This window comes from Lethenteron reissneri, chromosome 62 (assembly GCF_015708825.2).
Source record: "Lethenteron reissneri isolate LAM-NWPU_2019-01 chromosome 62, ASM1570882v1, whole genome shotgun sequence".
In the NCBI taxonomy this organism is placed as follows: domain Eukaryota; kingdom Metazoa; phylum Chordata; class Hyperoartia; order Petromyzontiformes; family Petromyzontidae; genus Lethenteron; species Lethenteron reissneri.
The window spans coordinates 6,389,562-6,414,656 of record NC_083840.1 but is presented as its reverse complement, the minus strand read 5'-3'; the positions used below and the strand labels follow the sequence as shown (position 1 = coordinate 6,414,656).

The following is a 25,095-nucleotide window of genomic DNA, read 5'->3' as shown; positions in this document are numbered from 1 at the left end:
GGTGAGTTGTCTGGTGGGTGAGTGAGTGAGATTGTTGAGTGGTGTGAGTGAGATGGTGAGTGGTGAGTGTGTGAGTGCGATGGTGAGTTGGTGTAGGTGAAGTGACGTGAGATGGTGAGTGGGTGAGTGAGTGAGATGGTGAGTGAGATGGTGAGTTGGTGAGTGAGTGAGTGAGATGGTGAGTGGGTGAGTGAGTGAGATGGTGAGTTGGTGAGTGAGTGAGTTGGTGAGTGCGGCCTTCGTAGCTGCCCCCGCCGCCGCTGCTCGCTAACGGCACTTGCCCCCGGACGGCGTGGGCTACCCGGGGAAGCTTTGTCTCGTCGTTGTTGTTGTTGTCGTTGTTGTTGTTGTTTACGCACCGCTCACGGTGCCCATGTGCACTGCGCCCAGGTCCTTGTGCAGCCGAGTCAGCTGCTCCTGCTGCCGCCTGGCGGCTTCCTCCTCCTGACGGAATCGCGACAATCACCATTTAGCCAGCAGCAGCAGCAGCAGGAGCAGCAGCAGCAGCAGCAGGAGCAGCAGCAGCAGCAGGAGCAGCAGCAGCAGCAGGAGCAGCAGCAGCAGGAGCAGCAGCAGCAGCAGAGCAGCAGCAGCAGAGGCAGCAGGAGCAGCAGCAGCAGGAGCAGCAGCAGCAGGAGCAGTAGCAGCAGCAGCAGCAGCAGGAGCAGCAGCAGCAGCAGGAGCAGCAGCAGCAGGAGCAGCAGCAGCAGCAGCAGGAGCAGCAGCAGCAACAGGAGCAGCAGCAGCAGGAGCAGCAGCAGCAGCAGGAGCAGCAGCAGCAACAGGCAGCAGCAGCAGGAGCAGCAGCAGCAACAGGAGCAGCAGCAGTAGCAGCAGCAGCAGCAGGAGCAGCAGCAGCAGCAGGAGCAGCAGCAGCAGGAGCAGCAGCAGCTGCAGCAGCAGCAGCAGGAGCAGCAGCAGGAGTGGGGGTGGGGGGGAGTGGGGGGCGTGGAGGGCAGTGGGGGGGGGGGAGTGGGGGGTGGGGGGGGAGTGGGGGATGGGCGGGAGTGGGGGGGGGGGAGTGGGGTGGTGGGGGGAGTGGGGATGGGCGGGAGTGGGGGGGGGGGAGTGGGGGGTGGGGGGGGAGTGGGGGATGGGCGAGAGTGGGGGGCGTAGAGGGAGTGGGGGGGGGTTCTCTCACCTTGATCTGCTTGAGGCGTTCGTACTCGGGCCGATATTCCCTGCCAAGCGAGCAGCACACAGAGCCCACCTCAACACAACAACAACAACACAACAACAACACAACACAACAACAACACAACAACAACACAACAACAACACAACAACACCTCGCGTCCCACAGCTCCCTCCAACACTCACTGTGTACGTGTGTGTGTGAGTGAGTGTGAGTGAGTGTATGTGAGTGAGTGTGAGTGAGTGTGAGTGAGTGTGTGTGTGTACGTGTGTGTACGTGTGTGAGTGTGTGTGTGAGTGAGTGTGTGTGTGTACGTGTGTGTACGTGTGTGCGTGTGTGAGTGTGTGTATGTGAGTGTGTGTGTGAGTGAGTGTGTGTGTGTGTGTACGTGTGTGTACGTGTGTGAGTGTGTGTGTGCACGTGTGTCCGTGTGCACCAGTGCGTGTGCGTGTGTGTACCTCGCGTACTCCTCCCTCGCTTTCTCCACGGCCTCAAACAGCTCCACCATCCCAGCGCCCGTCACCGCAGAGACGCCCACCACCTGCGGGGTCACGGCGTGGGTCACGGTGCGGGGTCACGGTGCGGGGTCACGGCACGGGGTCACGGCGTGGGGTCACGGTGCGGGGTCACGGCGTGGGTCACGGTGCGGGGTCACGGTGCGGGGTCACGGCACGGGGTCACGGTGCGGGGTCACGGCGTGGGTCACGGTGCGGGGTCACGGTGCGGGGTCACGGCGTGGGTCACGGTGCGGGGTCACGGTGCGGGGTCACGGCGTGGGTCACGGTGCGGGGTCACGGTGCGGGGTCACGGCGTGGGTCACGGCGTGGGGTCACGGCGCGGGGTCACGGCGTGGGTCACGGTGCGGGGTCACGGTGCGGGGTCACGGCACGGGGTCACGGTGCGGGGTCACGACACGGGGTCACGGCGTGGGTCACGGTGTGGGTCACGGTGTGGGTCACGGTGCGGGGTCACGGCGTGGGTCACTGCGTGGGTCACGGTGCGGGGTCACGGTGCGGGGTCACGGCGCGGGGTCACGGCGTGGGTCACGGTGTGGGTCACGGCGCGGGGTCACGGCGCGGGGTCACGGTGTGGGTCACGGTGTGGGTCACGGCGCGGGGTCACGGTGTGGGTCACGGCGTGGGTCACGGTGTGGGTCACGGTGTGGGTCACGGCGTGGGTCACGGCGTGGGTCACGGTGTGGGTCACGGTGTGGGTCACGGCGTGGGTCACGGTGTGGGTCACGGTGTGGGTCACGGCGTGGGTCACGGCGTGGGTCACGGCGCGGGGTCACGGTGTGGGTCACGGTGTGGGTCACGGCGCGGGGTCACGGTGTGGGTCACGGCGTGGGTCACGGTTGTGGGTCACGGTGGGGGTCACGGTGTGGGTCACGGCGTGGGTCACGGTGTGGGTCACGGTGTGGGTCACGGTGTGGGTCACGGTGTGGGTCACGGTGTGGGTCACGGTGTGGGTCACGGCGTGGGTCACGGCGTGGGTCACGGCGCGGGGTCACGGCGTGGGTCACGGCGTGGGTCACGGTGCGGGGTCACGGTGTGGGTCACGGCGTGGGTCACGGTGTGGGTCACGGCGTGGGTCACGGCGTGGGTCACGGCGTGGGTCACGGCGCGGGGTCACGGTGTGGGTCACGGCGTGGGTCACGGTGTGGGTCACGGTGTGGGTCACGGCGTGGGTCACGGCGTGGGTCACGGCGCGGGGTCACGGTGTGGGTCACGGCGTGGGTCACGGTGTGGGTCACGGCGTGGGTCACGGCGTGGGTCACGGCGCGGGGTCACGGTGTGGGTCACGGCGTGGGTCACGGCGTGGGTCACGGCGTGGGTCACGGTGCGGGGTCACGGCGCGGGTCACGGCGCGGGGTCACTGCGTGGGTCACTGCGTGGGTCACGGTGCGGGGTCACGGCGCGGGTCACGGTGCGGGGTCACTGCGTGGGGTCACGGTGCGGGGTCACTGCGCGGGTCACGGCGCGGGTCACGGTGCGGGGTCACGGCGCGGGTCACGGCGTGGGTCACGGCGTGGGTCACGGTGCGGGGTCACGGCGCGGGTCACGGCGCGGGGTCACTGCGTGGGTCACTGCGTGGGTCACGGTGCGGGGTCACGGCGCGGGTCACGGTGCGGGGTCACTGCGTGGGGTCACGGTGCGGGGTCACTGCGCGGGTCACGGCGCGGGTCACGGCGTGGGTCACGGTGCGGGGTCACGGTGTGGGTCACTGCGTGGGTCACGGCGTGGGTCACGGTGCGGGGTCACGATGCGGGGTCACTGCGTGGGTCACGGCGTGGGTCACGGTGCGGGGTCACGGTGCGGGGTCACGGTGCGGGGTCACTGCGTGGGTCACGGTGCGGGGTCACTGCGTGGGTCACGGTGCGGGGTCACGGTGCGGGGTCACGGTGCGGGGTCACTGCGTGGGTCACGGTGCGGGGTCACGGTGCGGGGTCACGGTGCGGGGTCACGGCGCGGGGTCACGGTGCGGGGTCACGGCGCAGGGTCACGGTGCGGGGTCACTGCGTGGGTCACGGCGTGGGTCACGGCGCGGGGTCACGGCACGGGGTCACGGTGCGGGGTCACGGTGCGGGGTCACTGCGTGGGTCACGGCGTGGGTCACGGCGCGGGGTCACGGTGCGGGGTCACGGCGCGGGGTCACGGTGCAGGGTCACTGCGTGGGTCACGGCGTGGGTCACGGCGTGGGTCACGGTGCGGGGTCACGGCGTGGGTCACGGTGCGGGGTCACGGTGCGGGGTCACGGCGTGGGTCACGGTGCGGGGTCACGGCGTGGGTCACGGTGCGGGGTCACGGTGCGGGGTCACGGCGTGGGTCACGGCGTGGGTCACGGTGCGGGGTCACGGTGCGGGGTCACGGCGTGGGTCACGGCGTGGGTCACGGTGCGGGGTCACGGTGCGGGGTCACGGCGTGGGTCACGGCGTGGGTCACGGTGTGGGTCACGGTGCGGGGTCACGGCGTGGGTCACGGCGTGGGTCACGGCGTGGGTCACGGTGTGGGTCACGGTGTGGGTCACAGTGTGGGTCACGGTGTGGGTCACGGCGTGGGTCACGGCGTGGGTCACGGCGTGGGTCACGGTGTGGGTCACGGTGTGGGTCACGGCGTGGGTCACGGCGTGGGTCACGGCGTGGGTCACGGTGTGGGTCACGGCGTGGGTCACGGCGTGGGTCACGGCGTGGGTCACGGTGTGGGTCACAGTGTGGGTCACGGCGTGGGTCACGGCGTGGGTCACGGCGTGGGTCACAGTGTGGGTCACGGCGTGGGTCACGGCGTGGGTCACGGCGTGGGTCACGGTGTGGGTCACGGTGTGGGTCACGGTGTGGGTCACGGCGTGGGTCACAGTGTGGGTCACGGTGTGGGTCACGGTGTGGGTCACTGCGTGGGTCACGGCGTGGGTCACGGTGCGGGGTCACGGCGCGGGTCACGGTGCGGGGTCACGGCGCGGGGTCACGGCGCGGGGTCACGGTGCGGGGTCACGGCGTGGGTCACAGTGTGGGTCACGGTGTGGGTCACGGTGTGGGTCACGGCGTGGGTCACGGCGTGGGTCACGGTGCGGGGTCACGGCGCGGGTCACGGTGCGGGGTCACGGCGCGGGGTCACGGCGCGGGGTCACGGTGCGGGGTCACTGCGTGGGTCACGGTGCGGGGTCACGGTGCGGGGTCACTGCGTGGGTCACGGCGTGGGTCACTGCGTGGGTCACGGTGCGGGGTCACTGCGTGGGTCACGGCGTGGGTCACTGCGTGGGTCACGGCGCGGGGTCACTGCGTGGGTCACGGTGTGGGTCACGGTGCGGGGTCACTGCGTGGGTCACGGTGCGGGGTCACTGCGTGGGTCACGGCGTGGGTCACGGTGTGGGGTCACTGCGTGGGTCACTGCGTGGGTCACGGCGCGGGGTCACTGCGTGGGTCACGGTGTGGGTCACGGTGCGGGGTCACTGCGTGGGTCACGGTGCGGGGTCACTGCGTGGGTCACTGCGTGGGTCACGGTGCGGGGTCACTGCGTGGGTCACTGCGTGGGTCACGGTGTGGGTCACGGCGCGGGGTCACTGCGTGGGTCACGGTGTGAGTCACGGCGCGGGGTCACTGCGTGGGTCACTGCGTGGGTCACGGTGTGAGTCACGGCGCGGGGTCACTGCGTGGGTCACGGCGTGGGTCACGGCGCGGGGTCACTGCGTGGGTCACGGCGCGGGGTCACGGCGTGGGTCACGGTGCGGGGTCACGGCGTGGGTCACGGTGCGGGGTCACTGCGTGGGTCACGGCGTGGGTCACGGCGTGGGTCACGGCGTGGGTCACGGTGCGGGTCACGGCGTGGGTCACGGCGTGGGTCACGGCGTGGGTCACGGCGTGGGTCACGGTGCCGGAGACTCCGTGGGGAGCGTTGTCGGTGTGCGTGGTGGAGGCTACGGCGTGTGTGGTGGAGGCTACGGCGTGTGTGGTGGAGGCTACGTGGTGGAGGCTACGGCGTGAGTGGTGGAGGCTACGGCGTGTGTGGTGGAGGCTACGGTGTGTGTGGTGGAGGCTACGTGGTGGAGGCTACGGCGTGTGTGGTGGAGGCTACGGCGTGTGTGGTGGAGGCTACGGCGTGTGTGGTGGAGGATACGGCGTGTGTGGTGGAGGATACGGCGTGTGTGGTGGAGGATACGGCGTGTGTGGTGGAGGCTACGGTGTGAGTGGTGGAGGCTACGGTGTGTGTGGTGGAGGCTACGGTGTGTGTAGTGGAGGCTACGGTGTGAGTGGTGGAGGCTACGGTGTGTGTGGTGGAGGCTACGGTGTGTGTGGTGGAGGCTACGGTGTGTGTGGTGGAGGCTACGGTGTGTGTGGTGGAGGCTACGGTGTGAGTGGTGGAGGCTACGGTGTGTGTGGTGGAGGCTACGGTGTGTGTGGTGGAGGCTACGGCGTGTGTGGTGGAGGCTACGGTGTGTGTGGTGGAGGCTACGGTGTGTGTGGTGGAGGCTACGGCGTGTGTGGTGGAGGCTACGGCGTGTGTGGTGGAGGCTACGGCATGTGTGGTGGAGGCTACGGCATGTGTGGTGGAGGCTACGGCATGAGTGGTGGAGGCTACGGCGTGTGTGGTGGAGGCTACGGCGAGCGTGTGTGCGTCCTACCCGCAGGTCGGTGTAGAAGGTGTCGAGCACGAGGCTGAGGGAGCGGCTGAGGTTGCTGCTGTAGGAGGAGTCCTGCTCCAGCGCCTCGTGGAACAGCTCCAGGTCCTGCATCCACTCCAGCGCAAACTCGTGCGACACGATGTCCGTCTGCACGCGCGCAGACACGGTGGGGGACACGTGGTACGCGATATCACACACACATTACACACACAATAGCGTGTGTGTAGCGTGTGTGTAGCGTGTGCTTAGCGTGTAGCGCGTGTGTGTAGCGTGTAGTGTGTGTGTAGCGTGTAGCGTGTGTGTAGCGTGTAGTGTGTGTGTAGCGTGTAGCGTGCACGTAGCGTGTAGTGTGTGTGTAGCATGTAACACGTGTGTGTAGCGTGTGCTTAGCGTGTAACGCGTGTGTGTAGCATGTAGCGTGCATGTAGCGTGTAGCGTGTGTGTCGTGTGTAGCGTGTGTGTAGCGTGTAACGTGTGTGTGTAGCATGTAGCGTGTGTAGCGTGTGTGTAGCGTGTGTGTAGCGTGTGTGTAGCGTGCATGTAGCGTGTAACGTGTGTGTGTAGCATGTAGCGTGTGTGTAGCGTGTGCGATGTGACTCACCTTGTTCATCACCACGATGAAGGGGAGCTTGGTTTTGTACAGGATGCTGCAACATCGACATCATCAACACCATCAACATCAACACCATCAACACCATCAACATCAACACCATCAACATCAACACCATCAACACCATCAACATCAACACCATCAACACCATCAACATCAACACCATCAACATCAACACCATCAACACCATCAACATCAACACCATCAACATCAACACCATCAACATCAACACCATCAACATCAACACCATCAACATCAACACCATCAACATCAACACCATCAACACCATCAACATCAACACCATCAACATCAACACCATCAACATCAACACCATCAACATCAACCATCAACACCATCAACATCAACACCATCAACATCAACACCATCAACACCATCAACATCAACACCATCAACACCATCAACATCAACACCGTCAACACCATCAACATCATCAACATCAACACTATCAACACCATCAACATCAACACCATCAACATCAACACCGTCAGCACCATCAACATCAACACCATCAACATCAACACCATCAACACCATCAACATCAACACCATCAACATCATCAACATCAACACCATCAACATCAACACCGTCAACACCATCAACACCATCAACATCAACACCATCAACATCAACACCGTCAACACCATCAACATCAACACCATCAACATCAACACCATCAACACCATCAACATCAACACCATCAACATCAACACCATCAACACCATCAACATCAACACCATCAACATCAACACCGTCAACACCATCAACACCATCAACATCAACACCATCAACATCAACACCATCAACACCATCACCATCGTCACCATCACATGGCGACGACCCCCAATCCGGCTGCACGGAGCCCACTGTCGTCACACTCCACTGCTGGATGAGTGAGAGCCCCCGCGGAGGAAAGTTACGCGACCAAACTTCACCAAAGACTGAGTGTTGACGTGTGGGAGGAAATCGGAGCGCCCACAGAAAACCACGCGTGTGGGCGAGGGGGAAACACTCGATCCCCTGCTGGAGAGAGAGAGATGAGATTGGTTGTGGGCGAGGGGGAAACACTCGATCCCCTGCTGGAGAGAGAGAGATGAGATTGGTTGTGGGCGAGGGGGAAACACTCGATCCCCTGCTGGAGAGAGAGAGATGAGATTGGTTGTGGGCGAGGGGGAAACACTCGATCCCCTGCTGGAGAGAGAGAGAGATGAGATTGGTTGTGGGCGAGGGGGAAACACTCGATCCCCTGCTGGAGAGAGAGAGATGAGATTGGTTGTGGGCGAGGGGGAAACACTCGATCCCCTGCTGGAGAGAGAGAGATGAGATTGGTTGTGGGCGAGGGGGAAACACTCGATCCCCTGCTGGAGAGAGAGAGATGAGATTGGTTGTGGGCGAGGGGGAAACACTCGATCCCCTGCTGGAGAGAGAGAGATGAGATTGGTTGTGGGCGAGGGGGAAACACTCGATCCCCTGCTGGAGAGAGAGAGATGAGATTGGTTGTGGGCGAGGGGGAAACACTCGATCCCCTGCTGGAGAGAGAGAGATGAGATTGGTTCACACTTTGCTGTACCGCCCTCTCCTGGCAAAGCCGGGCTACAGCTCCTCCTCGCCGCACACGGGAAGGGATCACCGCACAACATGTGTGTGGTGACTCCGACACACACGTGTGTTGCTGTACTCGTCACGAATTGCCACGTTCTGTTCACGTGACGACCCTTGCTGGTTGGCTGTGTCGGGTGGTGGCGGGTTTAACGATGACACAACGTGTGGCGGATCTCACCCAACATAAACAGCCGCGTTATGGACAGTGAGGATTGGTTAAAATATCGACGCTCATTCATTCACTTCAGTCTCAGATCCACGTCGGGTCAGGCCAAGGGGGGCGGGAGGGGGGGGAGGGGTAAAACTCGGCTGAAACGAAATTCAACGGCGCGGGGAACGGCGGCGGTCGCCAAACACGAGGGCGGGAAGAAGCAGCGCGGGCGCAGAGCGAGGCCGACCCCCACCTGCATGCGTAGAGCATGTTGGACATGAAGGTGACGGGGCTCACGCTGCGAGAGGTGTCGATCACGTACAGCACCACGGTGGGGAACGTGGAGGCCTGCGGGAGGCACGGGGAGACACGGGGAGACACGGGGAGACACGGAGAGACACGGGGAGACACGGGGAGACACGGGGAGTCACGGGGAGACACGGGGAGACACGGAGAGACACGGGGAGACACGGGGTTCGAGAGGCACGGGGAGACACGGGGGAGACAGTGGACACACAAATGTCCACACGTCAATTTAATTTGTTTGGGTGTGTTGGGTGGTGGAGGATCTTACAACACAAACTGATCATTACGTGGCCCAACACAAACATCAATTATGAATGGGTGAGTAGAGGCCGACCAAAACTGGATTTCTGGTTTCAGCCGAAAGCGAAAGTTGTACTTCACTTTCGGCCGAGACCGAAACAGAAAGTTACACAACCAAAGTTAGCGGACACAAGATTTATGAAATGTCACGATGCAATGCTACTTTAATTACAAATAAATCTAGAACTAATCATTTAGAGGCTGCAGTAAGAGTAGCTCAATAGCAAATCTTTTGTGTTATTTACTTAGTAATCATAGCCAAACAAACGAATGTTGTAGTTAAGAATCAAAAGTTTTTCCGCATTCAGCCAGACGGGCTCTTGACAGGCCGTATCTACATTAGCAGAGACGATGGTTGCGGCCGTAACCTCGCTCCCAAGCTGCTGACGTGTGTGTGTGTTTGCAGCCTATCGCACAGGATTGCCTAGCGCCGACTGACCGGCCGATAGGCAGAGTGATAGACGTGGCACCAGCGTTATATTCTACAAATAGATCTTCGGTTGACGAATGACGACCGAAAGTCGATATCAGTTTCGGCCGAAACCGAAACCAGACCGGAAGTTACAAATTGACTTTCGGCTGAAACCAAAAGTTTGCCCAAAGAGGCCATTTGCCAACTTTCGGCACCGAAACCGAATTTCGGTCGGCCTCTATCAGTGAGTAGTGAGTGGTGAGTGAGTGGTGAGTGGTGAGTGAATAGTGTGTGAGTAGTGAGTGGTGAGTGAGTGGTGAGTGAGTGAGTGGTGAGTGAGTGGTGAGTGGTGAGTGAATACTGAGTGAGTGGTGAGTGAATAGTGAGTGAGTAGTGAGTGAGTGGTGAGTGGTGAGTGAATAGTGAGTGAGTGGTGAGTGTGTGAGTGGTAAGTGAATAGTGAGTGAGTGGTGAGTGGTGAGTGAATAGTGTGTGAGTGGTGAGTAGTGAGTGGATAGTGTGTGAGTGGTGAGTGAATAGTGTGTGAGTGGTGAGTGGGTGAGTGGTGAGTGAATAGTGGTGAGTGGTGAGGGGTGAGTGAATAATGTGAGTGGTGAGTGGTGAGTGAATAGTGTGTGAGTGGTGAGTGGGTGAGTGGTGAGCGGTGAGTGGATAGTGGTGAGTGGTGAGTAGTGAGTGGTGAGTAGTGAGTGGTGAGCGAGTGGTGAGCGAGTAGTGAGCGAGTGGCGAGCGAGTGAGTGGTGAGCGAGTGGTGAGCGAGTGGTGAGCGAGTGGCGAGCGAGTGAGTGGTGAGCGAGTAGTGAGTGGTGAGCGAGTGGTGAGCGAGTAGTGAGTGGTGAGCGAGTGGTGAGTAGCGAGTGGTGAGTAGCGAGTGGTGAGTGGTGAGCGAGTGGTGAGCGAGTGGTGAGTAGTGAGTGGTGAGTAGTGAGTGGTGAGTAGCGAGTGGTGAGTAGCGAGTGGTGAGTGGTGAGCGAGTGGTGAGCGAGTGGTGAGTAGTGAGTGGTGAGTAGTGAGTGGTGAGTAGCGAGTGGTGAGTAGCGAGTGGTGAGCGAGTGGTGAGCGAGTGGTGAGTAGTGAGTGGTGAGTAGCGAGTGGTGAGCGAGTGGTGAGTAGCGAGTGGTGAGCGAATGGTGAGCGAGTGGTGAGTAGCGAGTGGTGAGCGAGTGGTGAGCGAGTGGTGAGTAGTGAGTGGTGAGTAGCGAGTGGTGAGTAGCGAGTGGTGAGTGGTGAGCGAGTGGTGAGCGAGTGGTGAGTAGTGAGTGGTGAGTAGTGAGTGGTGAGCGAGTGGTGAGCGAGTGGTGAGTAGTGAGTGGTGAGTAGCGAGTGGTGAGTAGCGAGTGGTGAGTGGTGAGCGAGTGGTGAGCGAGTGGAGAGTAGTGAGTGGTGAGTAGTGAGTGGTGAGTAGTGAGTGGTGAGTAGTGAGTAGTGAGTGGTGAGTAGCGAGTGGTGAGTAGCGAGTGGTGAGTAGCGAGTGGTGAGCGAGTGGTGAGTAGTGAGTGGTGAGTGAGTGGTGAGCGAGTGGTGAGTAGCGAGTGGTGAGTAGTGAGTGGTGAGTAGTGAGTGGTGAGTGAGTGGTGAGCGAGTGGTGAGCGAATGAGTGGTGAGTAGCGAGTGGTGAGGAGCTGAGCCACTCGCCAGCGCCTCGGTGATGATGGTCCCCGACGCCGACCAGGTGAACACCTCGATCTGGCCCGGCGTGTCGATCACCACAAACCTGCACACAGCACACAAAGGTCCCCCGTGTAGCCTCGCCGACTGCTGGGGCAAGTGCCCTGTCGGCAAGCGCCTACGAAGGCCGGCACGGCACGCGAACGGGCGGGCGGCCAGCACCACGCCCGACCGCACCAGGTGCTCATTTGAGGCCGAGTCGACCTAGGAGAGGCCTAGCACAGGTTCAGATGATCGTCACCGGTGTTGGCCGCGAGCGGGAATCGAACTCGAGTCGCTGGGTTCGTAGCGCAGCGTAGCGCTAACCGCTGCACCACCGCTCCCCAAGTACACGTGCATACTTACTCACGCAAGTACTCACACTCGCAAGTACACACGCACATGTACTCACACGTACTCACTCACACACGTACACACACACGTACACACACACACACACGTACTCACTCACACATGTACTCACACGTACTCACACGTACTCACTCACACACGTACACACACACGTACACACACACTTACTTACTCACGCAAGTACTCACACTCACAAGTACACACGCACATGTACTCACACGTACTCACTCACACACGTACACACACACGTACACACACACACTTACTTACTCACAAAAACAAAGATCCCCCATATAGCCTTAACAGACTGTAGGGGCAAGTGCTGTTAGCGAGCACCTATGAGAGAGGTGGGGTAGAGAGAGATGTGGGTAGAGAGAGGTGGGGGTAGAGAGAGGTGGGGTAGAGAGAGAGGTGGGGTAGAGAGAGAGGTGGGGTAGAGAGAGAGGTGGGGTAGAGAGAGAGGTGGGTAGAGAGAGAAGAGGTGGGGTAGAGAAGAGGTGGGGGGGTAGAGGAGTGGGCTCACTCTGTCTCGCTGCGTCTCTTGTCAATGAAGGTCATCACCTGCGCGACAGGAGGAGAGGCGGAGTCACAACGGATTGCCGGCAGCCTCAGCGATGAACACAGGCGACAGGGGTGTGAACCCTCAACTATTTTGTATTTCACATCGTGAGGCCCACTGAGCTATGGACATCACAAATGACCGCTCAAGGCAGTGGCGGCGTATTTCATCGTGTGGACATTGACATCCGCCAAATACTCTCAACGCTCGTTCCTAAACGTGGCGCGAAAAACCGGAGGACCCGGAAAAAAGTCCACGCGGCTGCCACAGGGAGAGAGAGAGAGAGACACGCAAACTCCAAATACACAGCAGCAGCAGCAGGCGTCAGGGTCGAATTCATGACCTCCCGTATACCAGGCAAGGTAGCTAACATTTCCTAGCCACAGTGATGATGTTGAGAGACACGCAAACTCCAAATACACAGCAGCAGCAGCAGGCGTCAGGGTCGGGATGGAATCCACGACCTCCTGCACACCAGGCGAGGTAGTCAACATCTCCTAGGCCCGATCATCCACGGGTTGCCACGTGCAGATTAACCCCGACGACGTCCCCAACACGGGGCGAGACCCACGGTTGGCACGGATACGGTTGGCACGGATACGGTTGGTACTGATACGGTTGCCGTGGATACGGTTGCCGTGAATAGCCGGGGGAAGCGCGGTGGCCGATGATGCCCGGCACGGGCGCGGTGACGGTGAGCGGCAGTGCCGATGGGCGCTCACCTGGTCAAAGCGCGTTGCAAAGAGGTTGAGAGCGGTGACGATGCCTCCGTTGGGACCCAGACCGTACCTGAGCTCAGGTTAAGGACACGAGTCACAGGTGTGTGGCCGGCTACGCCAGCTGTGTAACCACACAGCAGGTGAATGGCCACGCCGGGTGTGTAACCACACAGCCACGCCGGGAGGTGTGTGGTTACGCCAGGAGGTCTGTGGCTACGTCAGGAGGTGCGTGGCTACGTCAGGAGGTCTGTGGCTATGTCAGGAGGTGTGTGGCTATGACAGGATGTCTGTGGCTACGTCAGGAGGTGCGTGGCTATGTCAGGAGGTGTGTGGTTATGTCAGGAGGTCTGTGGCTACGTCAGGAGGTGCGTGGCTACGTCAGGAGGTGTGTGGTTACGTCAGGAGGTCTGTGGCTATGTCAGGATGTCTGTGGCTATGTCAGGAGGTGCGTGGTTACGCCAGGAGGTCTGTGGCTATGTCAGGAGGTGTGTGGCTATGTCAGGTGGTCTGTGGCTATGTCAGGAGGTGCGTGGCTATGTCAGGATGTCTGTGGCTATGTCAGGAGGTCTGTGGCTATGGCAGGAGGTGCGTGGCTATGTCAGGATGTCTGTGGCTATGTCAGGAGGTGCGTGGCTATGTCAGGATGTCTGTGGCTATGTCAGGAGGTCTGTGGCTATGTCAGGAGGTGTGTGGTTACGCCAGGAGGTCTGTGGCTATGTCAGGAGGTATGTGGCTATGTCAGGATGTCTGTGGCTATGTCAGGAGGTCTGTGGCTATGGCAGGTGGTCTGTGGCTATGTCAGGAGGTGCGTGGCTATGTCAGGTGGTCTGTGGCTATGTCAGGAGGTGTGTGGTTACACCAGGAGGTCTGTGGCTATGCCAGGAGGTCTGTGGCTATGCCAGGAGGTCTGTGGTTACACCAGGAGGTACGTGTGAGTTTGGCACAGGAAGGATACTGTTTCATCACCTCCTTGTAGTTCACCGTGTCCCGGATGTCTGCGAAAGACAGCGAGCGACGTCAGAGCGAGAGCCTTCGTCGGGCTCACCGCTCGGCTCTGGCAGGTTGACGGCGTCACGGCCGCTGCGGACGCGAGCGACGGCCGTGAGAGCTCACACTCGTGCTGGCCGATAGGACAGCCCGCCGCCTGTCGCTATGACGACGTCGTCGCCATGAGAGCTCACACTCGTGCTGGCCGACAGGGCAGCCTGACGCTTGTCGCTATGACGACGTCGTCGCCATGAGAGCTCACACTCGTGCTGGCCGACGGGACAGCCTGCCGCCTGTCGCTATGACGACACCGTGAGAGCTCACACTCGTGCTGGCCGACAGGGCAGCCTGACGCTTGTCGCTATGACGACGTCGTCGCCGTGAGAGCTCACACTCGTGCTGGCCGACGGGACAGCCTGCCGCCTGTCGCTATGACGGCATCGCCGTGAGAGGCACAACGCACGGACAGTTTGTAACATCTCATTCGTCCAACGCCATCATTATCATCGGCTGCGATCCGTATTATCATCATCATTAGCAGCATCATCATCATTAGCATCGTCATCATCAGCACCGCCATTATCATCATTAGCATCGTCATCATCAGCACCACCATCATCACCACCATCATCATCACCATCATCAGCACCGCCATTATCATCATTAGCATCGTCATCATCATCACCACCATCATCATCACCATCATCAGCACCGCCATTATCATCATTAGCATCGTCATCACCAGCACCACCATCAGCATCACCATCATCAGCACCACCATCATCATCACCATCATCAGCACCACCATCATCATTAGCACCACCAGCACCACCATCATTACCATCATCATAGCTGCGTGACTTCGCGCTGTGGTGGTGGTGGCGATGGTGGTGGCCGTGGCGGTGGTGGTGGTTGTGACGGTGGTGGTTGTGGCGGTGGTGGTAGTGGCGGTGGTGGTAGTGGCGGTGGTGGTAGTGGCGGTGGTGGTAGTGGCGGTGGTGGTTGTGGTGGTTATAGTGGTTGTGGTTGTGGTGGCTGTGGGAGTGATTGAGACTGTAGTCTAAGTAGGCAAGGGCCGAGTGAGTGCTGCCCCCTGCTGAGTGCTGACGAAGATCTCCGACATGAAACCTTCACTGGCCAACCAACACGACCCATGTGGATGAGCTCCGGGCTCGGCCCACGTGGTGGTGGTGGTGATGGTGGTGGTGGTGATGGTGGTGGTGATGGTGGTGATGGTGGTGATTTTAATTCCGAACATTCTCGCCATGAACACCATCGCCACCACCCCCCAAGACTGACACTTTTTCTCAGATATTAATATTGTTAATGTTATTGTTATTATTGTTGTTGTTATTATTATTCACACGTGGCCGATGTACGAATGAGAATCTGCCTTGTGGCGTCCTCTGGTCTAACACCGCTTGAGACGAGGCACAAAAGAAAGCTGCCTCTGGTGTGGACCAATCAGTTTCAAGGACAATGCCCATCTATTATCAGAGTATGATTTTTGTTTGCATTCTGAACATAAGCATTGTGGTTAATGCAGACGTGATTCCTCGTAAAAGGTTTCAGTTTGGTGTTTTAACATCTGAACACAACTGTTTTGTTGCCAGAAAAGGGGGAAAACTTATTCTCATATTTTGGTACTGGCAAAGGAGGAGGTCCCGTGATGATGAGAGTCTGACCGATACATCTTCATGTGTGCATACGTACGTGCTTGTGTGCATACGTGCGGACGTGTGTGCGTGTGCTTGTGTGCGTACATGCGTGGGTGTGTGCATGCTTATGTGTGTACGTGCGTGTGTGCTTGTGCGTGTGTGCTTGTGTGTGTACGTGTGTGTGTGCTTGTGTGTGTGCTTGTGTGTGTGCTTGTGTGTGTGCTTGTGTGTGTGCTTGTGTGTGTGTACGTGCGTGTGTACGTGTGTGTGTGCGCGTGTACGTGTGTGTGTGTGTACGTACGTGTGTGTACGTGTGTGCTTGTGTGTGTACGTACGTGTGTGTGTGCGTGTGTGTGTACGTACATGTGTGTGCTTGTGTGTGTGTACGTGCGTGTGCGTGTGTGCGTGTGTGCGCGTGTGTACATGTGCGTGTGTGTGTGCGAGCCCTACCGATGTTTGCTGGGAACGGGAGGTCGTAGACAGCCGGGTCCAGGTTAATGACGTACGGAGCGCGCCTGTGCGTGTGTAGGTACGCAGTCACCCTCTAAAACAACAACAACAACCACCACAACAACAACCACCACCACGGTGAACACCAGCACCTCAACAAGCACGCCAACTCTTCAGCCTGCCACTCACTCCGTCACCTTGTCCACGCACCTCCCATGAGCAGCACGGGTGACGGGTGGCTACGTACGGTGCGAAGGAAGTTCCACGTCACACACAACGTCACACAACAACAACGTCACACACAACAACGCCACCACCACCAACTACAACCACCACCAACTACAACCACCACCAACTACCACCACCACCAACTACCACCACCACCAACTACAACCACCACCAACTACCACCACCACCAACTACGATCACCACCAACTACCACCACCACCAACTACCACAACCACCAACTACCACCACCACCAACTACAACCACCACCAACTACCACCAACTACCACCACCACCAACTACGATCACCACCAACTACCACAACCACCAACTACCACCACCACCAACTACAACCACCACCAACTACCACCAACTACCACCACCACCAACTACGACCACCACCAACTACCACCAACTACCACCACCACCAACTACAACCACCACCAACTACGACCACCACCAACTACCACCACCACCAACTACAACCACCACCAACTACGACCACCACCAACTACGACCACCACCAACTACCACCAACTACCACCACCACCAACTACCACCACCACCAACCCGGGCCCACGTGGCCCCCACGTGACCCCGACCGCCCATTCACAACATGCGCAGGGCAGCGTGGACATCTGTGGTGGGTGGCGAGAGCTTGATAGCTCTTCGGATTCCTCCGCTATTAATCCATCTTGACATTCTGTTGTTCAGGATATCTCGGTGTTGAGTTCTGCATTAAAACAAATTGTCCGAATTAGAATTTAATACCAGTTGTACTTCCTGTATATGTATTTGTTAGGGTATTATTTATATTAATAAAAACAATTTAAACATAAATATTAAATCGGGGCGCCGTAGCCGGGAATCGAACCGCGAGCTGCCCGACTCCCAGCGCCACTCGGCGTCAACTTGAACACGTTCATAGTTTACATTTTACACAACACACACAGATCAACTTTAACAAGTTAATAGTTTTAATTTTACACAGACACACACACAGAGATCAACTTGAACACGTTCATAGTTTTAATTTTACACAACACACAGAGATAGAGATCAACTTGAACACGTTAAGTGTTAACACAACACACAGAGACAGAGATCAACTTTAACACGCTAATAGTGGTTATTTTACACAACACACAGAGAGAGATCAACTTTAACACGCTAATAGTGGTTATTTTACACAACACACACACAGAGATCAACTTTAACACGCTAATAGTGGTTATTTTACACAGACACACAGAGACAGAGACACCTCCACACACACATACACCGCTTGTGAGCACAAACTCCCCCCGCCTGTTATTTAACACAACACACACACAGAGACAGACAGAGACAGACAGACAGAGACACACAGAGACAGACAGAGACACACAGACAGAGACACACAGAGACCACCTCCACACACACACACACAGAGACACCCACACACACACAAAGACAGACATACAGAGACACACAGAGACCACCTCCACACACACAGACACAGAGACACACAGAGACAGAGACCACACACACACAGACAGAGACACCCACACACACAGACAGAGACACCGACACACACACACAGAGACCACCTCCACCCACACACAGACACACACACACAGACACACACAGACACACACACACACACACAGACACACAGAGACACACACACACACAGAGACACACACACAGACACACACACAGAGACACACACACACACAGAGACACACACACACAGACACACACACAGAGACACACACAGAGACACACACACAGACACACACACAGACACACACAGACACCACACACACAGACACACACACACACAGGACACACACAGACACACACACACACAGACAACACACACACACAGACCACACACACACAGACACACACACACAGACACACACAGACACACACACACACAGACACACACACACAAGACACACACACACACAGACACACACAGAACACACAGAGACACACACACACACAGACACAGAGACACACAGAGACACACACACCACAGACAGACACACACACACAGAGACACACAGAGCACACACACACACACAGACACACACACACCACAGACACACAACACAGACCCACACACAGACACACACACACACAGACACACACACAGACCACACAGAGACACACACACACACAGAGACACACACACACAGACACACACACAGAGACACACAACACACAGAGACACACACACACACAGAGACACACACACACAGACACACACAACACAGAGACACACACACACAGGACACACAACACACAGAGACACACACACACAGAGACACACACACAGACACACACACACACACAGACACACACAGACACACACACACACAGACACACACAGACACACACACACACAGACACACACACACACAGACACACACACACAGACACACACAGACACACACACACACACAGACACACACCACACACAGACACACACAGACACACACACACACAGACACACACACACACAGACACACACAGACACACACACACAGACACACACAGACACACACACACACAGACACACACACACACAGACACACACACACACCGCCTGTTGTGCCCCCTCTCACCTGCACAAACGTCGTCTTTCCCGAGCCCGCCATGCCCAGCACGATGAGGCAGGCGGGGAGCGCCGCCGCCTCGGGAGGGGGGCTCTGAGCGGGGGGGGGCCCCTCGGGAGGGGGGCCCCCCTCGGGAGGGGGGCCCCCCTCGGGAGGGGGGCTCTGGGCGGGGGGGCCCCCCACGGCGCCCCCCACGGCGCCCCCCACGGCGCCCGCTTCGTCTCCCGCTGCGCCACCACGTGTCGCCATGTCACGCAGCTCGCTGGAGTCGATTCGCAAAGTCGGCGATTCCGTCGCGGCGATTCGATTCCGGGTTTAATTCGATTCGGCTATCGGTTGTTCATAAATTAGGAATCGATGACTTTTGTTTGGAGGTCCCGTTGCCTGCAGAACACGATGGGCGCGAATCGATTCCGTTGACTCGAATAAAGATCGATTCTATTCGGCAACAAGACTAAACGATTCGAAACCCATTAACTATTCCGATCGATTCTGGAGGATCCACTTGTGCGGAGATGGAGCGATGCAATGGGATCGGGGGCAGGCCGCTGCCTCGGCTGCTGTTACATCGCAGGGGGCAGCGTTGGAGGGGGGGCTTCATTCACCAATAGATCGATAATGGCCGGTGTGGTAATTATATCGATTCCATATCATCCAGTAATCGATTCTGCATATATATACTGAGCGAATCCCGGAATCGATATCTGTCCAACGTGGATCTCGAGATGTTGACTGCCTCGCCGGGTCTGCAGGAGGTCGTGGGTTCGATCCCGACCCTAACGATATGTGGGCCGTCCATAAATGACGTCACGCACCTAGAGGGGGGGGTCAGACATTTGTGACGATGTGTGACGAGGGGGGGGGGTGAGAAATGTGACGTCACATCAAAATGCACAACTTTAAATACATATAGACAACACGTTCTACTTAATTAAATAGACTTTTTAATAAATGTTTTCTCCTACAACATCCGAGTGCAGCGCCACATTAAATACGCACTACAATGACAATAGTTTAAAGCGATTTGAAGCATCATTGGAACCTCATTTGCCAGTAAAAAAAAATATGATAATTGGTTTTTTACCCTTCTATCTGGCAACAAAACTGACACCTTTTCTACAAGGAGTCATGTTTGCATAGACCACAATACCTGCAGTCATAATGCAAACAAACATCATAACTCTGATAATGTGCACTGTCCGTCAGTTTTGTTGTCAGATAGAAGGGTAAAAAAACGATTTGAAGCATGTTTTATATTTTTTGGGGGGGCTGGGCAGAGCTTTGTGACGTCATATTTGAGGGGGGGGGGGTCTGACTTTTTGTGACGTCGTGTGACGAGGGGGGGGGGGGGTCAAAAATCGTCCAAAATCGCGTGACGTCATTTATGGACGGCCCATGTTGTCCTTCTTCGAAACGTCGTGATTTTTATTTTATTTTACTTTTATTAATTTTTATTTTTTACCGACGTGACTTTACCGAAAAAACCTAAGAATACCTACATCTCTGCTTTATTGACCTGGTCAAGGCCTATGATACCATCAGTAGGCCTGGGCTCTGGGTTGTTCTTCGTGCTTTCGGAGTCCCTGACCCTCTGCTCACGATCATTAAGGACCTTCATGATGGTGAGCGGGCCCGGGTAAAACTACGTAGCCGGGAGTCAGAGCCTTTCCCTGTACACCTTGGGGTGCGACAGGGATGTCCTCTGGCTCCCACATTATTTAACATCTATGAAACCACGTAGTTCGTGAAGCCTTCAATAGCTGTACCAGAGGAATTCCCATTTGGTACAAATATAATGGGGGCTGATCGATGCCCGGGTGTGGTCAAGGGATGGCTCCCTATTGGTCAACCACGTTATGTATGCCGATGATCTGGTAATATCTGCTCATTCAGAAGAGGAGTTGGAAACGCTGCTGCTGGGACTGGAGCGTGCCACTAAGAGGTGGGGCCTTACCATTAACCCCACCAAAACTAAGCACCTGCCTGGGTATTTTGTACCATCGGGCACTCCACGCCCACAACTCCCAATCGGTGATGGGGCAGTTGTGGAGAGAGTGGAGAGTTTCCCAAACCTGGGCAGTGTGCTTATGACCGGCTCCAGTTTAACAGCAGAGATCTCACTCCGAATCAGTCGAGCGGCATTATCTTTTCATCGGTTGCGTAACGCTGTGTGGAAGCTACCTGGTCTGTCGCTCCGTACGAAGCTTCGGTTCTTCTCGGCCACAGTCATTCCCTCCCTTCCCTACGCTTGCGAAACGTGGACCCCCCCTAATGGAACGTCTTCGCCAGTTAGAAACATTAAGGTTGGCCTGCCTACGATCTATCCTGGGTTTAATCAGGCTGGATTGTGTGAGGAGCTCATAAATCCTCGAAAGATCTGGACAAAGTCACATCGGTGAGCTCCTCCGGCAGGCAAGGCTGCGTTGGCTGGGTCATGTAGCCCGCATGCCCAGCTACCGCATGCCTAAACAGCTTTTGTTCGGCCGGATCGAGGGGGCTAAACGGGCGCGGCACGGGCTAGAGAAGATATGGAGTGATGTGGTTCAGTAGGACGTGGTGCTGAGTGGACTTGCCGATGACCGGTACCAGCGGTGTCAAGATCGGCCTCTGTGGAGGAGGCTCGTGAAGGACGCTACTGGGCAGTTGGAGGCAGTCGCCCTCCAACAACAACGGAGGGCGGAGGAGCGACGCTCACAACAACGAGCGGAGCGCCGGGTGGATAAAGCACAGCAAGTTGGCACAGTAGGAGGCACAGGTGGTGCATCAGCCAGTCATCTCGGTCATCTCGGTCAGTCGACCCGTGGCACCTGCTGGGTCTGCCCCGTGACCTCCTGCCAGCGGGCGTTCGACACTTCACGTGGCCTCAAGGTGCACTTGGCCTGGCACAAGCGTCGTGGTGACGTCACCGCCACTTAGTGGCGAATGGCGGTTGTTGTTGTTGTCTGTGTGTGTGTCTGTGTGTGTGTGTGCTGCTCAGATTTGCCTAAAGCAACATCACCATGCAATGTGGAGGTGATGAGGTATTTGAGTGACGCGTCGCTGTTTGCTCGGCACGCATTCCGACTTGCACGCCGTGCCCGACTCTATAGGCGCCACCACGACACTGCCCAGGGGGCGTGCCCCCCCTCTCTCGTGCCCCCCCCCCCCCTCTCGTGCCCCCCCTCTCGTGCCCCCCTCTCTCGTGACCCCCCCTCTCGTGCCGCCCCTCTCGTGCCCCCCCTCTCGTGCCGCCCCTCTCGTGCCCCCCCCCTCTCGTGCCCCCCCTCTCTCGTGCCCCCCCTCTCGTGCCCCCCCCTCTCGTGCCCCCCTCTCTTGTGCCCCCCCTCTCGTGCCCCCCCCCTCTCGTGCCCCCCCCTCTCGTGCCCCCTCTTTCTCGTGCCACCAACTACCACCACCACCCACCAGCACCACCCACCACCAACACCAACCACCACGACCACAACCCACCACCAACCACCACGACCACAACCCACCACCAACCACCACCAACCACCACCAACCACCACGACCAACCACCAACCACCAACCACCACCAACCACCACCAACCACCAACTACCACCACCACCACCACCAACCCCTCGTGTACCGAATTCTAGATTTGAAGCTTTCGTGACTGCAAGGATTCACGAACCCTCGTGTACTCGTGTACCGTTCCGGCCTGCATAGGTGCTCGCTAACAGCATTTGCCCCTACAGTCTGTTAAGGCTATACGGGAGATCTTTGTCTTTGTGTGTCTTTGTGTGTCTGTGTGGGTTTAACCTGCAGGCTGGATTGTATGAGGAGCTCACACATCCTTGAAAGATCTGGACAAAGTCCCATCGGTGAGCTCCTCCGGCAGACAAGGCTGCGTTGGCTGGGTCATGTAGCCCGCATGCCCAGCTACCGCATGCCTAAACAGCTTTTGTTCGGCCGGATCGAGGGGGCTAAACGGGCGCGGCACGGGCTGGAGAAGAGATGGAGTGATGTGGTACAGGAGGATGTGGTGCTGAGTGGACTTGCCGATGACTGGTACCAGCGGTGTCAAGATCGGCCTCTGTGGAGGAGGCTCGTGAAGGACGCTACTGGGCAGTTGGAGGCAGTCGCCCTCCAACTACAACGGAGGGCGGAGGAGCGACGCTCACAACACAACGAGCGGAGCGCCGGGTGGATAAAGCACAGCAAGTTGGTACAGTAGGGGGCACAGGTGGTGCATCAGCCAGTCATCTCGGTCATCTCGGTCAGTCGACCCGTGGCACCTGCTGGGTCTGCCCCGTGACCTCCTGCCAGCGGGCGTTCGACACTTCACGTGGCTTCAAGGTGCACTTGGCCTGGCACAAGCGTCGTGGTGACGTCACCGCCACTTAGTGGCGAATGGCGGTTGTTGTTGTTGTCTGTGTGTGTGTCTGTGTGTGTGTGTGTGCTGCCCAGATTTGCCTAAAACAACATCACCATCAATGTGGAGGTGATGAGGTATTTGAGTGACGCGTCGCTGTTTGCTCGGCACGCATTCCGACTTGCACGCCGTGCCCGACTCTATAGGCGCCACCACGACACTGCCCAGGGGGCGTGCCCCCCCCCCCCTCTCGTGCCCCCCCTCTCTCGTGCCCCCCTCTCTCGTGCCCCCCCCCTCTCGTGCCCCCCCTCTCGTGCCCCCCCCCCTTTCGTGCCCCCCCTCTCGTGCCCCCCCCTCTCGTGCCCCCCCTCTCTCGTGCCCCCCCTCTCTCGTGCCCCCCCCCCCTCTCGTGCCCCCCCTCTCGTGCCCCCCCTCTCGTGCCCCCCCTTTCGTGCCCCCCCTCTCGTGCCCCCTCTCTCTCGTGCCACCAACTACCACCACCACCCAACAGCATCACCCACCACCACCACCAACCAACCACCACCAAACACCACCAACCACCACGACCAACCACCAACCACCAACCACCACCAACCACCACCAACTACCACCACCACCACCACCAACCCCTCGTGTACCTAATTCTAGATTTGAAGCTTTCGTGACTGCAAGGATTCACGAACCCTCGTGTACTCGTGTACCGTTCCGGCCTTCATAGGTGCTCGCTAACAGCATTTGCCCCTACAGTCTGTTAAGGCTATACGGGAGATCTTTGTCTTTGTGTGTCTCTGTGTGTCTGTGTGGGTTTAACCTGCAGGCTGGATTGTATGAGGAGCTCACACATCCTTGAAAGATCTGGACAAAGTCCCAACGGTGAGCTCCTCCGGCAGGCAAGGCTGCGTTGGCTGGGTCATGTAGCCCGCATGCCCAGCCCCCGCATGCCTAAACAGCTTTTGTTTGGCCGGATCGAGGGGGCTAAACGGGCGCGGCACGGGTTAGAGAAGAGATGGAGTGATGTGGTACAGGAGGACGTGGAGCTGAGTGGACTTGCCGATGACTGGTACCAGCGGTGTCAAGATCGGCCTCTGTGGAGGAGGCTCGTGAAGGACGCTACTGGGCAGTTGGAGGCAGTCGCCCTCCAACAACAACGGAGGGCGGAGGAGCGACGCTCACAACAACGAGCGGAGCGCCGGGTGGATAAAGCACAGCAAGTTGGCACAGTCGGAGGCACAGGTGGTGCATCAGCCAGTCATCTCGGTCATCTCAGTCAGTCGACCCGTGGCACCTGCTGGGTCTGCCCCGTGACCTCACGTGGCCTCAAGGTGCACATGGCCTGGCACAAGCGTCGCGGTGACGTCACCGCCACTTAGTGGCGAATGGCGGTTGTTGTTGTGTCTGTGTGTCTGTGTGTGTCTCTGTGGGTGTGTGTCTGTGTGTGTCTGTGTGTGTGTGTCTGTGTGTGTGTCTGTGTGTGTGCGTCTGTGTGTGTGTGTGTCTGTGTGTGTGTGTGTCTGTGTGTGTGTGTGTCTGTGTGTGTGTGTGTCTGTGTGTGTGTGTCTCTGTGTGTGTGTCTCTGTGTGTGTCTGTGTGTGTGTGTGTGTCTGTGTGTGTGTGTGTCTGTGTGTGTGTGTGTCTGTGTGTGTGTGTCTGTGTCTGTGTGTGTGTCTGTGTGTGTGTCTGTGTGTGTCTGTGTGTGTGTGTGTCTGTGTGTGTGTCTGTGTGTGTGTATGTGTGTGTGTCTGTGTGTGTGTCTGTGTGTGTCTGTGTGTGTCTGTGTGTCTGTGTGTGTGTGTGTCTGTGTGTGTGTGTGTGTCTGTGTGTCTGTGTGTGTGTCTGTGTGTGTGTGTGTGTCTGTGTATGTGTCTGTGTGTGTGTGTCTGTGTGTGTG

At 58.0% G+C, this 25,095-nt stretch overlaps 1 protein-coding gene across 2 annotated transcripts; it reads right to left on the bottom strand.

Moving 5' to 3' along the window:
* Positions 1–114: 114 nt before the first annotated feature.
* On the bottom strand, positions 115–19,159 carry GPN1 (GPN-loop GTPase 1). 2 transcript variants are annotated; one of them, XM_061576886.1, is made up of 12 exons: positions 16,273–16,594; positions 16,063–16,156; positions 13,923–13,962; positions 12,971–13,037; positions 12,213–12,250; positions 11,306–11,384; positions 8,885–8,979; positions 6,852–6,897; positions 6,251–6,397; positions 1,594–1,676; positions 1,142–1,181; positions 115–444 (listed from the first exon to the last, which is right to left on the bottom strand). In XM_061576886.1, exons 3-12 carry the CDS (start codon positions 13,928–13,930, stop codon positions 352–354), a joined length of 696 nt encoding a protein of 231 aa, XP_061432870.1. In that variant the 5' UTR covers positions 13,931–13,962; positions 16,063–16,156; positions 16,273–16,594; the 3' UTR covers positions 115–351. The 2 variants fall into 2 exon arrangements, with proteins under 2 accessions (XP_061432870.1, XP_061432869.1); XM_061576885.1 differs by lacking the exon at positions 16,273–16,594 and adding an exon at positions 18,904–19,159 and having other exon boundaries at positions 116–444.
* Between the last annotated feature and the right edge of the window lie 5,936 nt (positions 19,160–25,095).

Excerpts from the sequence above, each read along its gene's own strand:
- GPN1 (XM_061576885.1), bottom strand. The coding sequence starts at position 19,143 with ATGGCGACACGTGGTGGCGCAGCGGGAGACGAAGCGGGCGCCGTGGGG. Across the intron at positions 12,251-12,970 it reads TTGCAACGCGCTTTGACCAG|GTGATGACCTTCATTGACAA; the intron begins GTGAGCGCCCAT and ends CCTGTCGCGCAG. Across the intron at positions 1,677-6,250 it reads CCTTCTACACCGACCTGCGG|GTGGTGGGCGTCTCTGCGGT; the intron begins GTAGGACGCACA and ends GTGACCCCGCAG.